Here is a 14349-nt window from a genome sequence, read left to right as displayed (position 1 = left end):
TCCGTTGCTAGCATACATTCATCGTCAAACCAGCCGTTCCGACTCCTTTGGCGGCTGGGGCCAAGTATATTTGTGGCCGTATCCATGATAACGTTCTTCAGGTGGTTGTGAAGATCATTTGTTGATGCTTCATCTCCAGGCCCTCTGTTGACTGCGGTTATTGCGGCATCCATTTCCCTCTTATAGGTGTCGCGGAGGGTTGTGTTGTGGATGGCTTCAGTGTTCACTCTCACCTGATTGTCAGAGGGGATTCTAGGTGGTATTGTTATTCGAGCTCGGAGCACCATGCCAACGAGATAGTGATCCGAGTCTATATCGGCCCCGCTATATGTTCTGACATTCATCAAGGCAGAGAGGTGGCGGAGTTCAATCAACACGCGGTCAAATTGGTTGAAGGTGGTCCCGTCTGGAGAGGCTCACGTATGTTTGTGGACCGCTTTCCGCGCAAACCAGGTACTTCCAAAAACCATTTCGTGTGATCCTGCTAATTGAATAATCAGCAGTCCGTTATCATTTGTATTTTCGTGTAAGCTGTGGGAGCCAACGTATCGTCTGAATACGGGCTCCTTCCCTACTTGGCTGTTAAAATCCCCAAGTATGATTTTGATATCATATCTGGGACAGGCTTCGAGGGTTCGTTCTACTGCCTCGTAGAAAGTATGCTTCTCCGACTCTGCAGTCTCCTCTGTAGGGGCGTGAACGTTAATGAGGCTCATATTTCTAAACTTGCCTCGCAAGCGCAGAGTGCATAGCCGTTCGCTTATGTTTTCAAAGCCGTAGATTTCATTTTTTGACTGACAAAGAAACCTACTCCGAGCACATGGTTTACTGGATGGCCACTATAATATATGGTGTAGCGGCTCTTCTCCAGGAAACCGGTCCCTGTCCAAAGCATCTCCTGTAACGCTGTTACATCAGCCCTATATTGGGACAGGGTATCGGCTAGCTGCTTATCAGCTTCATCTCTGTACAGGGAGCGCACATTCCATGAGAAAATGTGCAAATCATTATTCCGTTGTCGTTGCCGGGTCCGTCGTTTTAAAATCCGTCCTATCCGAGGCTCCTGTTGTGGCTTCGTAACAAGTTGTTTTCCGTGTAGGGTTGTCAGCCCTACCCAACCCCCAACCTGGAGGACCAGTTGGTACAATTTGTCCCGTTTTTAGGCGCGGGAGACTCGCCTTCATCCTTCTCCGTCTGCAGCTTTTCGTCAAGAAAGAGCTCCCAGCGGTCACCACGTGGAGGTGGAGATAGGGTTTGGTAGTAGAGCTGTTGGTGTTGGTTCAGCAGGCATTTCAAAGGTTTTATGCTCCATCGTGGGTACCAATCCACGTTTCGCCCCGGGACCTATACTACCCTTTGACCACCTCATACCAGCATTAATCCAGTTGCTTCCAATGGGTTCTTACATACATGATATAGGATGGTATTTTTCCTCTTCCGCTCTTTAACGGTTAGATGATACTGCCCAGAACGTCTCATTGAATTGAATGTGCAGTATTCTGATCGTAACGTTAAATTTGTCTGGTGTGATGTGGAATGCTGATGTTCGTCGCGTTAATAGAAGCGATTTGATTTCGTCGACTTTTCTGTAGCGGTTGCGTTTTATGATAAATCGTCTTATCTGTATGATTAGACTAGGCACATTTGAGTCGACCCACTTGGGAATTGTACATCTATAGATCGCGCTATCCCTTCTACATTTTTATTAAGTGCGCCATCAGTAATTATCCCACTTTGCAACGAATGGGCCATGTTGGGGAAACCTAGCGATAGTAACGATCTCGTTTACAAAGCCCCGGTCAGTAACCAATCTAGCGTATACTCCAAATGCAACCATCACTCGCAACATTAAGAACATTTGATCTTCCTTAAAATTACTTTATTCTTAGAAGTAACTCTTTCATCAGCCACGTAAAACTATCTTAATATTAGAGGCAAACATCAACAGAACCCAACGCCTCAATGGTCCACAATAATGAGTTCGTCAATGCTCCAATCCTCGTACGAATGATCCGGCAAATAGCGTCTTATAATGATCGGAATTTTTCTCTGCTTCAGTTCCTTCATCGCGATCTGTAGCGGGTCAGTTTCACCGTCCAGTTCCACCATAATTGGGGCACACATGGCAATCTGCAGGGCCCGTGTCCCCAGCACACGAGCTCTCTCGTATTTCGTCATGTAGCGCGTCGTAATTCGCTTTGACTTTGGCACACCACCCCCAGCTTGCCCAGGTGCTATTATCTCGATGTTATCCACTTCCTCATCTTGATTCAAGTCGTCAATTTGATCTTCCTCGTCAACATCTTCAAAATCGTCTCCTGCGACACTAAAATTTCAATAGAAAGTTGAGGTTAGAAAATGACAAATCTGCAATTCCGAGGAAATTACTTACTCGTCATTATCGAAATCACCATCCTCCATTTTTTAGCAGTTACTTTCAGCGGATCGGACGAAATGTAACTTTTTATTTGGCAACTGGGCGCCAATTATCAACAAAATTTGGACGAATCGGAGTTCCCCCCAGCGGCACGAAGCAAAGCCAGCCACACAGCCGAACAGATGAATTTGAAATGTCATAACAAAGCGTTCACCGTACATTCTAGATGCTTGTCATAATCTAGTACTGTAGGAAGGTCACCATTTATAATAGGAAAATATTATAAAAACTTCACCAGAACTTAATGTCTTTACATTAAACTAAAATGGAATGAACTAAATTTCATTTCTTAATAAGCTTCGAGCACTGAATAATGATTAAGCGCTTAATTTTCTGGAATTCCGGCAAACTTTTCCAGAACGGCATCCCAGCTAAAGTGAGAGCCGCCATCTGTACATGAAACATTGAACCTCTATAGTAAACTGACTTTTTACTACACGTGCGGTTATACGTCAAACGTTCACAGTACATGGATCACCGCGGAATAGCTAGTTTTTTACAAATTGTCTAAATGGGTGACGATGAAAGTGCTTTGGACAAGAAAAGGTCCCATCGGCCACGACAATCTGGTGTAAGCGCGGAGAAGAAAAAGTCGAAGACCAAGCCCCAGGATGAAAATCTCACGGCTCGTCAGCGTAATCCGAAAGCGTTCGCCATCAACTCAGCTCAACGGGCAGAGCGCCGATTTCGTCGCAAGGAGGACATCACTGCCAAGAAACAGCATGTCCCGCTCGTCGACAAGACTCCCGAGGAACCGCCGCCGATTCTCATTGCTGTCGTAGGCCCGCCGAAAGTCGGCAAAACCACGCTCATAAACAATTTGATTAAAAACTTCACCCGCACGAACGTCGTTGATATTTCCGGACCCATCACAATAGTTACGTCTAAAAAGCGGCGGATTACGCTGATCGAGTGCAACAATGATATTAATTGCATGATTGATATCGCGAAATGTGCAGACCTTGTGCTGTTGCTTTGCGACGCGAGCTTCGGGTTCGAAATGGAAATCTTTGAGTTCCTGAATATCTGCCAGGTGCATGGCATGCCTAAGATTATGGGGGTCCTGACACACTTGGATATGATCAAGAGCCCGAAAGCCTTGAAGCGACGAAAGAAGGAGTTGAAGCATCGTTTCTGGACCGAGGTTTACGACGGAGCCAAATTGTTCTACCTCTCAGGGATCTTGCATGGCGAATACCTCCGCAATGAAATCAAGAACTTGGGACGTTTCATATCCGTTATGAAGTTCCGTCCCCTTACTTGGCGTGGAGCTCACAGCTACGTCCTGGCTGATCGAGTTGAGGACGTAACCAATACTGAAATGATTCGACAGAATCCAAAGTGCGACCGAGAAGTGATTCTTTACGGATACGTTCGTGGTGTCCCAATGAATAAGGAGTCAATGGTGCACGTTGCAGGGGTTGGAGATCTTAGAATTAGCGAACTCAGCGCCCTAAAAGATCCCTGCCCGCTCCCAGGAACGGAGAAAAAACGGAATCTATTGGAAAAGGAACGCCTCTTGTACGCCCCAATGTCTGGTGTCGGAGGAATTGTTTACGACAAAGATGCGGTTTATATTGAACTCCAAGGATCCCACAGCCACCGCGACAAAGCCAATGCTAATCCCGAGCAAGAGGAGCTGGTCTCAAAGCTGAAGGAGAAGAAACAAACCGTCGACATGCAAATTGAGGAACAGGAGTTCAGGTTGTTCTCCGATGGTAACATTATTAAATCGAAAAATTTCAAGGAAGAACCTGTCGTGAAAGAGGAAGACGATGATTCGGAGGATTCAGGATCGGAAGATGATGATGATGATGACGACGGTAACGATTCTGGAGTTGGAGAGAAAGAAGAGGAAAGTGCCGGCGAGAGTGAGAGCGAAGATGAAGAAACGAATTGGCAGAATGAAAGCAGCGAGGAACAGTCAGCGGAAGAAGGCGATGAAGAAACGTCGGATGAAGAATATCAAGAGCAGGGTGAAAACTCAAATGACGAAGATGAAGATGACGAGGATGAGGAGGAAGAAGATGAAGTCATGAAGAGTAATTTGTCATGGAAAGAGAACTTGGCACAAAAGGCTCGTGATGCATATCTGGAACGGCAATCGGAATCAAAAAGTCTCATGAAGTTGGTGTATGGTGTCTACAGTTCGGTGAGTAAGCTTAATGTTTTCAATTCAGGATCTAGAACTGTTGTCATCAGTTCGGGTCCAATATTCCATGATCTTCTGGATTATGGGTTATATGAAATTTTATTGAAATTTTTTCGGGTAATCAATCCACAAATAAAAATCTAATCGCTGAACTACGGCGGATTTACGCTGGTTATAATTCACGCTCACGTTGGGTTCCGCGAATGTCTGATGAATTGCATCTGCCCTGGACGAAACCGTAAGCCGTCTTCTTCCTAATCTTTGCTAAGAATATTTAAAATGTCTCTATATGGTCTCGTTCAAATGCCTCTCATTAACTCGTATATGGATTATAAGTTATCTACATGCTGGTCTTCTGAGAACGACCGAACTTCCATGGCTAGAGGTAGGGTTCGAACATGGATCCCGAACCCCTTTAGCTATTTTATTATTTGAAGTGATCTACACGAAACCCGATGGTCTGGTGCCAAAACCTGCAACATAGAATGCAAATGCGGTAAAAATGACTATAAACTTATCTATTTTGGTAGCCCACTGACTTGCACCTCAACATCGACTGAGGCGACTTGCGGTGGTGATTTCGTGAGAAAAACGAAGAAATTTTCTCGCTTACGCGATTACCAACCATTACGGATGAGGATGAATCGTGTAACCAAGTTAAACACACGATTTACAAGCGGCGGTTCATCAACTGAAATACCTACCTAGCTTTGGAATGTTGATGTTCAAATGTAAGTTTGTGTAAAAAAAGCTTTTCGATCAGTATCGAATTGTCAACACCAAAGCACACAGGATATCAGATATTTCTGTTACATTAGTGACAAGAACGGTACTTTGCTTACCGACCGTGAAATGCGACGGATAGATGGCGAGAATAGTTCGATTAGATTTAAACAGAAAACTTTGTTCGTCCTCCACTTCCACAAACACTGCCAAAATGTGGAGCAATTCCACCTGTCAGTGCCTTTGAAGTCGAGGAAGCAATGAAACGACATCGCAACTGAGTATCTCCCAGTTCAAAAGTGGGTTAAATTGCTCTACCACGACCGGAAGTTCGAAGTGTGGCGATTATATCAAAACCACTTCATGTCTCTGTCGGTGTTCATCAAGGAAGCACCTTCTCACCATTTCTTTTTGTTCTTGTTATGGACATCTTCACACGAACATTCAATGTCTTGGGCTCTATGCACTGCTTTATGCAGATTATGTTCCGAGCATTTAATAGCCAACCAACTTATCCAAAAATGGAATTATCGCCTCATGCAACACGGTCTCAGATTGAATCTGAATAGAACTGACTGTTTGTCGACTCTCCATCACTATCACTCTCAGTGTCAGTGACCTGCTCAGAACCGTGCGATTTAAATATCTCGGGTTAATGCTGTCAGCCAATGAAGAACTGCGCTATGAAATTGCTTCACGCATTAGCGCAATCTGTATGAAGTAACGTTCCACAACTGGTGTTCTTTGCGATTAACGGATCAACGAACGTCTCAAATCTAAAATTTACCGCAGTGTCGTCCACAGAACAATGAGTGGCGTTTCGCGGTAATGGAGGCAAATACAACAACAGCGTTGGATTAGTAACGTAACACGCCTTGATCACATCCGAAATATCCGCGATCGATATGGGATTGTATCGATCGTTGAAAAATTGCGAGAAAGGTTTCTACCGCAGTATGGTCACGTAATTCGCGCAAGGAGGTCAACACAAAACCTAGGCAATGGATAACACTAACCTACTCGGGTCGGGCGCAGAACATCAAAAGGCGGCTACATAACCGTGGATTCCGGGTCACCTCGACCAACAGATGATACCTACTTAGGACCTGGTTATAATCGGTCAAGAATAAAAAAGAATCTACGGAAAAAAGCGGCATTTATAAGATCTTCTGCCCAGAGTGCGACAAGATTTCCGTAGGGCAAACAAAACGAGTCTACACCAGGCCGAATCCGCTAAAAATAAGAATAACCCATACATAAAGTCCGCGGTTGCCAGACATATAATAGAGCAGGAACACCATATGACGTTGGACAACGCCAATATCTTGAAGGAGGTGAACGACGTTAGGAGACTAGATTCCTACTAGAGTCTCCACATCTCGAAAATTCCTCCCATAGAGAGAGCAGGAACACCATATGACGTTGGACAACGCCAATATCTTGAAGGAGGTGAACGACGTTAGGAGACTAGATTCCTACTAGAGTCTCCACATCTCGAAAATTCCTCCCATAAACAGGTTAAACATGGACATGGGCAACAATTTACCACCCTTCGTTTTCCGAATGGGAGACACTTCCGCTCCGCTATCTTCGGGCTTCATTTTGAAACGAAATTCGCTGAGAACATCCATAAAGGTCTTGCCTTCCGTCGGCTTAATAAACAGAGCTGGCGGTCTAGTCTTCCTTCGGGTACTCACATTTTATTTTGGTGTTCCATCCTTCATGTCCACCCCGTTTTTCTGATAGCACGGCTTGTTGTCGCCTCTTCTCCCTCTTCGCCTTTTTCCCTGGAAAGTATCTAAGTGAAGTCTCCTTCAGATGCCTCTTCCTCCTTTCGTTTTTTCCCTAGTTCGCTCTGCAACAGGCTGTCTGCGATCTAAGGGGATAGATAATGGGTCTAACGAAAGGCGTGAGTATTTGGAACTGCGACTTCCCCCAGTAAACTAAACTAGAATTAATCCCACCCTGGCGAAATCCTAGAGTAGTGTTCAGAACAATAGAGTTTGAACCTTTCTGTACTTCTATTTGCCTACTCTCTAGCTTTCTGGCCATACCGAAGGCCAGAGTGTTTCCTACTTCCTTGCGGATCAGCTCGTCTTTGTATGCAATATGTTGTCAAATGTTCTTTTGTTGCCCAAAACGTACATGGCATCCTGCAATACATCTGTCAGCTGATACAGAGTTTCGCTTGAGCGCAGTCATCTGCAATTGATGGGGAAGTAAACAAATTAGAAGACATCGACTGCAACTGTTGTATGAGAGTGTATACATTTAGGAACATGAAGCTGTGGGATTGTTTCTTTTCTCACAATGTGATGCTGAAGGCGTTTCGATCGGGTGGATATGTAACCTCTAAAACCTTTTCCACCGCTTTGAGTACGGACGATGTTAAGCAAATTGGTCTAAAAGGTTTAGAGCGAAAATGATTCTTTTTACATACTTTCGTAATAAACACCACTTCTTTCCGCCTCCATGCCCTTGGCATATATCATAAGGCTATGCTTACCAACCTTGGAGGAGATGTAAGATGATTTGAAGATCGCTCTGATGTAAAGCTGGAAAAATGATGATGATGATGATGATGATGATAATTTTAATGGTTTAAAGGTTCCCACTGCCATCTTTCTTTCTTTATCCTTCTGTCTGTTATTACGATGCCAGGCAGAATAATGTCTTCGGAGGTGGGGTACGATTTTAGGAAATTATTTCTGAGAAGCAAATCTACTCTGTCCTCATTCGGCAAATTGCAGAGCCGCAGAAGAATACCTTCTACGAGGCAGTAGAACGAACCCTCGAAGTATGCCTCAGATATGAAATCATAATCATACTTGGGGATTTTAACAGCCAAGTAGGGGCGGAACCCGTATTCAGGCGATACGTTGGTTCTCATAGCTTACTTGAAAATACAAATGATAACGGACTGCGGATTATTCAATTAGCAGGGTCACACGAAATGGTTGTTCAAAGTACCTGGTTTGCGCGGAAAGCGACCCACAAACATATAGAGAGACCAATATAGACTCGGATCTTATCTTGTTGGCATGGGGCTCCGAGCTTGAATAACAGCACCACCCAGATTCCCGTGTTACAATCAGGTGAACTGCAGCCATCCACAACACAGCCCTCCGATGCCACAATAACCGCAGTCAACAGAGATCCTGGAGATGAAGCATCAACAGCCCCAGCCACAAAATGAGTCGGAACGTCTGGTTTGACGATGCATGTAAGCTAGCAACGGAACGGAAGAATTCTGCATACCGAGTAATGTTGCATTATCAAAGGATGTGAGCAAGTACGGACACTTATCACGAACTCCGACGAGCGGAGAAGCGATTTCACAGACGGAAAATGGAAGCCTGGTAGAACCAACAGGTCTGTAAACTCGAAAAGTACAGGGAGCAACCACACCAGGCGCGGAAGATTTACCAACAAGTCAGCAGGATGAAGCCTTACACACCTCGATGTTCATCCTACCGAGACAAAGGGGGAAATTTGATTTCCGACAGAATGGGCATATTAGAGCGATGGGTTGAGCATTTTGATGAACTACTGAAGAGCATGTGGAACAGCGAATCAATGCCTGAACAACCAGACGGACAAATACTGCCACCACCAAGTATAGAAGAAACAGTCCGTGCATTTCATCGGCTTAAAAATCATAAGTCGCCAGGAGCCGATGGAATTACAGCCGAACTGGTTAATATGGTGGCGACACTAAGTGGTTGATCAACTTATGCTCAAGGTGTGGGACAGCGAATCAATGCCTGACGACTGGCAAAGAGGCATTATCTGTCTCATACATAAAAAGGCAGATATCACACAGTTCGGCAATTATACAGGTATCACGTTGCTTAGTACCACTATAAGGTCCACTATCTTGCTAGATCGAATAGCGCCATACGCTCAGAACATCATTGGCCCATACCAAAGAGGTTTCACTCCAGGCAAGTCAGCAACAGATCAGATTTTCTCTGTGCGGCAAGCGATGGAAAAACTGTTGGAATATGGACATCAGTTGCACCATCTTTTCATCGACTTTAAACCCGCCTATGATAGCATAGCCAGGGTAAAATTGTACATGGCCATGAGAGAGTTCGGTATTGCGATGAAATTGATAAGGCTGACCTTGGCCAATGTGCGAGGCCAGATAAAAGCAGCAGGATCAGTCTCAAGACCATTTGACATCAACAACTGTGTACGGCAAGGGGATGCCCTATCATGCGTCCTTTTTAACCTGGCCCTCGAGAAAGTGGTCCGTGATGCTAAGGTAAATGCAAGGGGAACGATCTTCTTTAAATCCACCCAACTACTGGCCTATGCTAACGATATCGACATCGTGGGAAGAACGACCCGAGACGTACAAACTTCATCCAGATCGAGCAGGCGGTGATTGGCACGAGAGCTTGGGCGTGCAGCCCAAGATCAATGAAGGCAAGACAAAATATATGGTGGCAACGTCAGCACCAAAAACCAACCAAACAACAACATCAAACCGCACTGGTCAAACGGGAAGAATAATGATCGGAGACTACAACTTTAAGACCGTTGATAATTTCTCCTGACTAGGGTCGAAAATCATAACCCATAGCATGAAATCCGCGCACGGTTGTTGGCAGCTAACAGAGCCTATTTCAGCTCCCAAAACTGTTCCGTTCGAAACGTCTCACCATAGGGTCAAAGCTCTTACTGTACTGACAATGATCTTGCCAGTCCTCATGTATTCCGCGGAGACTTGGGACCTAACGAGGAAATGTATGAGCGATACCATGACCATTAGGTTGTGGATAAAATCCGGCTCAATAGGTTGTGGTGGACGGGTCACTTATGATCCAGCCCGGAAAGTCTATAAGAAGACGAGACAGACCCTGCCTGAGATGAAGCGATGGCGTAGGTCAGGACGCCAGGTAGCTTTGTGGCGCGGCAGGATTCGCAGCATTCGAAATTTATTTCGAATGTTGCGAGCGAATAGATGGCGCGGATCTATCCACTTTGCGTGGCATGCCAAGGGAGTGGAAGATCGCAGTAATTATGTTTTTCAGACCTGTCACTGAATTTAATTATTAAGTTGAAAATTGCTAAAGAATATGGAAGTCCTTTTTGAATTAAAAAAATAGAATTTGAGTTAAGTTTGCTGTATAGAATTCGCGTTGAGTTTGCTGTATAGAATTCGCATTGAGTTCGCTTAAATATTTTAATAAAATTATAAGTAATCATAATTACTTAATTGGATTACTTAAGCTTTTAGGGATATCGAATTGGTGGATTTCGGCCCAAAACCAGGTTGTCTGGAGTTCCTTATTAAGGCAGACCCAGACGAGATACCGGTTGTTGCGCCGTTGATGATGATGATGATACGTTATGTAAAGGTTCTATGATGGATGATAAAATCCTTTAAATAGAGGTAAATTATACTTTCTATTTATATTCAGCACTGATTGAAAATTCGTTATAAAAAGGGTTTCGCCAAATGTATTAAATTAAATAAATAAAATTAAATATTAAATTAAATATTACGGGGAGTTCTAAGGGATTTCGAAAAATTTATTATATCGAGGTTATATTGCATTCAAATAAAGCAAGGAAGGAGTTTTTGCAGCAAATCATAAAATGTCAAGACTGATGATTTATTTGGAGGACTATAGGCCCGCCTATATCAAAACCTGATCGCGAGAGCTCTTGTGAAAGACGTGTGGAAATGCATACCAGATTACGGGGGTCTGCATGGGGCACTTGTCTATAACTGACCATACTCTACAATTCGAAGAGGGAGGAATCCTCAGACATTTCTTTTTCAATTGCTCAGCTCTAGCTTAATCCAGGCTACGGACAATAGGTAAACCATTCTTTAACGACCTTAGAGGGATCTCCAGCTGCAGAGTGGGAGAGTTGCTTTTTTTGGTGAATGCTACGGGCTGGCACTGGAGATTTGAACCGGCTGAACTCTGCCCTCATCCTCTTATTACAGCAGTTAAGGTTTTAGGAGTTTGTGGGAGCAAACCGGCGCTAATTGAGTTCCTCGGAACGGCCACTAATGCCTACCTACCCATGGTCCAGTCAACTGAGGAAGGGAACTTGCTTAGGTTTAAGAAAACGGTTTCGTAGAAGTTGAATTTGGAATCGATTGTACGGTGGATCGATTAATATGGAAGTCGACTTCAAGCGCGGGACAGTGAGCATTTAATTTAACATAAGCCGAGTTGTTGGGTGATGAAAAGAATAGATAGAAAGGAATGTTGGAAAAAAGTGATCGATATATTGTAAGGCGTGTGCTTCTCAGGGTTCTACCGTTCGTTTATGCCTAGGATGTCAGTCTCGATAACACGTTCCAAAAACCAATCCTATCCTAGCCAAGATGTGGATAACATTTCACTGGCAAATAAAATATCAAGACTTAGGGATTATTAGCACATAAATTTCCATCTCTTAGTTTTCGCTTACATCAAGTTAAGGCTGTCCGGATGGCTCAAGTGGTTAGAGCCTGGGCTGTCGTAACATGAAGGTGGCGGTTCAAACCTCATTGGTGGGAGGCGTTTGTTATCGTGACTGGAAGTCGGATATCAGTTGAAACAGCTATGAATAAGTACCTGAGCCAAATGAGGGTAATAATCCCGGACGAGCGCAATGCTTGCTATATTGTCTCCTACAGTGTACAGTAGTGTACCGTTACGGTCCTTCATGAAGTGCTCTAACACACTTCATGGTCTTGATCCAATGTGGATTGTTACGCCATCGATTATTATTATTATTATGTCAAGTGGAAAATAATTTGCATGAACTCTTAATGCTCTATTCATTGCTTCCTCCTTCTTCAAATCGGCTTGATACATTTGGTACCGCATTTTATTTATCGACTGAGTCAATGAAGGCAGGGAACTTGCTTTCTGTTTTTTTGGTTTGCTGTAATTTTGGCTTTAATTTTGTGTGCCCTTCCATCAACTTCATTCATATATTAGTTTCGGCAACTGCAATCAAATTTGTAACTAATTACACATTGTTATTCGTCCTAATTACAGCGGAATGAATCCAACAACGAGGACAATACTGTCAAACAAGAAGAAAGTGATTCCGATGAAGAAATCGGCGGCTTGTTCAAAGTAGTCGCCGAAAAACAAGCTAACCTACAAACTGAACGTTCCATAAAGGATGTAGATGAATGCTGTTTCTTCAAACAAGGTGGCGGAGAAATCCGCGATTGGTTGTTAGATGAGTATAAAGAGCAAATCAAAAATTGCTTCGTAACTGGCAAGTGGAGAGCTTCTGAGGACGCTGAAGAGCTTCTAAAATTAGATGATCTTAGTGATAACGACAGTGAAATATATGGAGATTTCGAGGATTTGGAAACAGGTGAAAAGCATAAAGCTGAAGAAAAACCTAAGAAATCCAGCGGAGATAAGGACGACAGTGATGACAATGCGGACCAAGATGAGGAGAACTCGCGTAAACGGAAAATCACTCGAGTTGAAGAGGAGAATATGACAAAATCTGAGCTTATGGCTAAAAAGATGAAACTGAAGGCGAAATTTGATGCAGAATATGATAACAAAGATGATTCTGGTAGAATTACAGGAGATCATTCACATTACGAGAACTTGAAGGCAGAGGCTCAGAAGCAATCAGAGCTGAATAGAAATGAATTTGCACATCTGGATGAAGATTTGCGATTGCAAGTAGAAGGACATCGTGCTGGATTGTACGTCCGAATTGGATTCAAGGTAATTATTAATGTTCTAACTGTTTTTTTAAAACTTTTTAGTGCTACCAATAAAGCCAGAAATGCTAAATGAATTCATTTTCTTTTCTTTTACAGAACATTCCCGCTGAATTTATAGAACACTTGGATACGACCTACCCAATTCTTATCGGTGGATTAAACATGGCCGAGGAAAATATTGGCTATGTCAACTGTAAGATCAAGAAACATCGTTGGTATAAGAAAATTCTGAAAACGGGAGATCCACTTATTATTTCCCTCGGTTGGCGGCGATTCCAAACAATTTCAATCTTTGCGAAAGTCGAGGATAATTTGAAACATCGATTCCTAAAGTATACGCCGAACCATCAAACTTGCAGTATGACTTTCTGGGGACCGATAACGCCGCAAAACACAGGCTTTCTAGCCCTTCAGAGCGTACAAAATGATCGAAGTGAAATGAAGAGGCTCGGTTTCCGGATAGCAGCGACAGGATGTGTAACGGAAATGGACAAGTCGACGCAGATTATGAAAAAATTGAAATTGGTCGGAACACCGTTTAAAGTTTACAAGAAAACAGGATTTATCAAAGGAATGTTCACTTCTACCCTGGAAGTGGCCAAGTTTGAAGGAGCCAAAATTAAAACAGTTTCCGGAATTCGAGGGCAGATTAAAAAATCACATCCAAATCCAGAGGGATCGTTCCGTGCTACATTTGAGGACAAGATATTGTTGAGCGATATTGTGATTTGTCGAACATGGTTCAAAGTAGATGTTCCGCAGTTTTACACCCCTGTGACGTCCTTGCTCCTATCACCCGAGGAGAAGTCACAATGGCAAGGCATGAAAACTCTGGGTCAACTTAAACGTGAACAAAATATTCGCAATCAACCCAACGTAGATAGTCTTTACACTGATATCAAACGCGAACCTAAACGCTTTAAGCCGTTGGTGATTCCTAAATCTCTTCAGCGTGCTTTGCCTTACAAGTACAAGCCTAAGTTAGGACCATTAAATCCGAAGGGATCAATCGAAGATGAGCGCATTGCGGTAATTCGATCGCCCCACGAGCAAAAGGTCGCCAAAGTGATGGATATGCTCAAAACAAACTACCAGGATAAGCGGCAGCGGGACAAAGCCATTACAAAAGAAAGAATAAAAGAATTCAAGAAACGAAAAGAAGCAGAAGAAATGAGGAAGCTGAAGCGACAGAAGGAGCTTCGGAAGAAGGTATCCCGTGCAATTAGTAAAATGAATGCCAGCGGAAAGTCAAAAAGTTAGTGGAATAGTTTTGTTAGGTATTTTATAAAAATAAATAAAAAAAACATTTTTTGAAAGTAGCGCGTT

General features: G+C 43.4%; 2 protein-coding genes across 2 annotated transcripts; one reads left to right on the top strand and one right to left on the bottom strand.

The window, feature by feature from the left end:
- Positions 1-1864: 1864 nt before the first annotated feature.
- On the bottom strand, positions 1865-2569 carry LOC119648190 (DNA-directed RNA polymerases I, II, and III subunit RPABC2). The gene is made up of 2 exons (XM_038049780.1): positions 2393-2569; positions 1865-2326 (listed from the first exon to the last, which is right to left on the bottom strand). The coding sequence occupies exons 1-2, from the start codon at positions 2419-2421 to the stop codon at positions 1960-1962; spliced, it is 396 nt and encodes a 131-aa protein (XP_037905708.1). The 5' UTR covers positions 2422-2569; the 3' UTR covers positions 1865-1959.
- A 301-nt stretch (positions 2570-2870) lies between these two features.
- LOC119648188 (ribosome biogenesis protein BMS1 homolog) lies at positions 2871-14339 on the top strand. Its single transcript, XM_038049777.1, has 3 exons — positions 2871-4589; positions 12326-13024; positions 13120-14339. The coding sequence occupies exons 1-3, from the start codon at positions 2949-2951 to the stop codon at positions 14281-14283; spliced, it is 3504 nt and encodes a 1167-aa protein (XP_037905705.1). The 5' UTR covers positions 2871-2948; the 3' UTR covers positions 14284-14339.
- Positions 14340-14349: the final 10 nt, after the last annotated feature.

Source organism: Hermetia illucens, chromosome 2 (assembly GCF_905115235.1).
Source record: "Hermetia illucens chromosome 2, iHerIll2.2.curated.20191125, whole genome shotgun sequence".
NCBI classification, from domain to species: Eukaryota; Metazoa; Arthropoda; class Insecta; order Diptera; family Stratiomyidae; genus Hermetia; species Hermetia illucens.
This window is presented reverse-complemented; position numbering and strand designations above follow the sequence as displayed.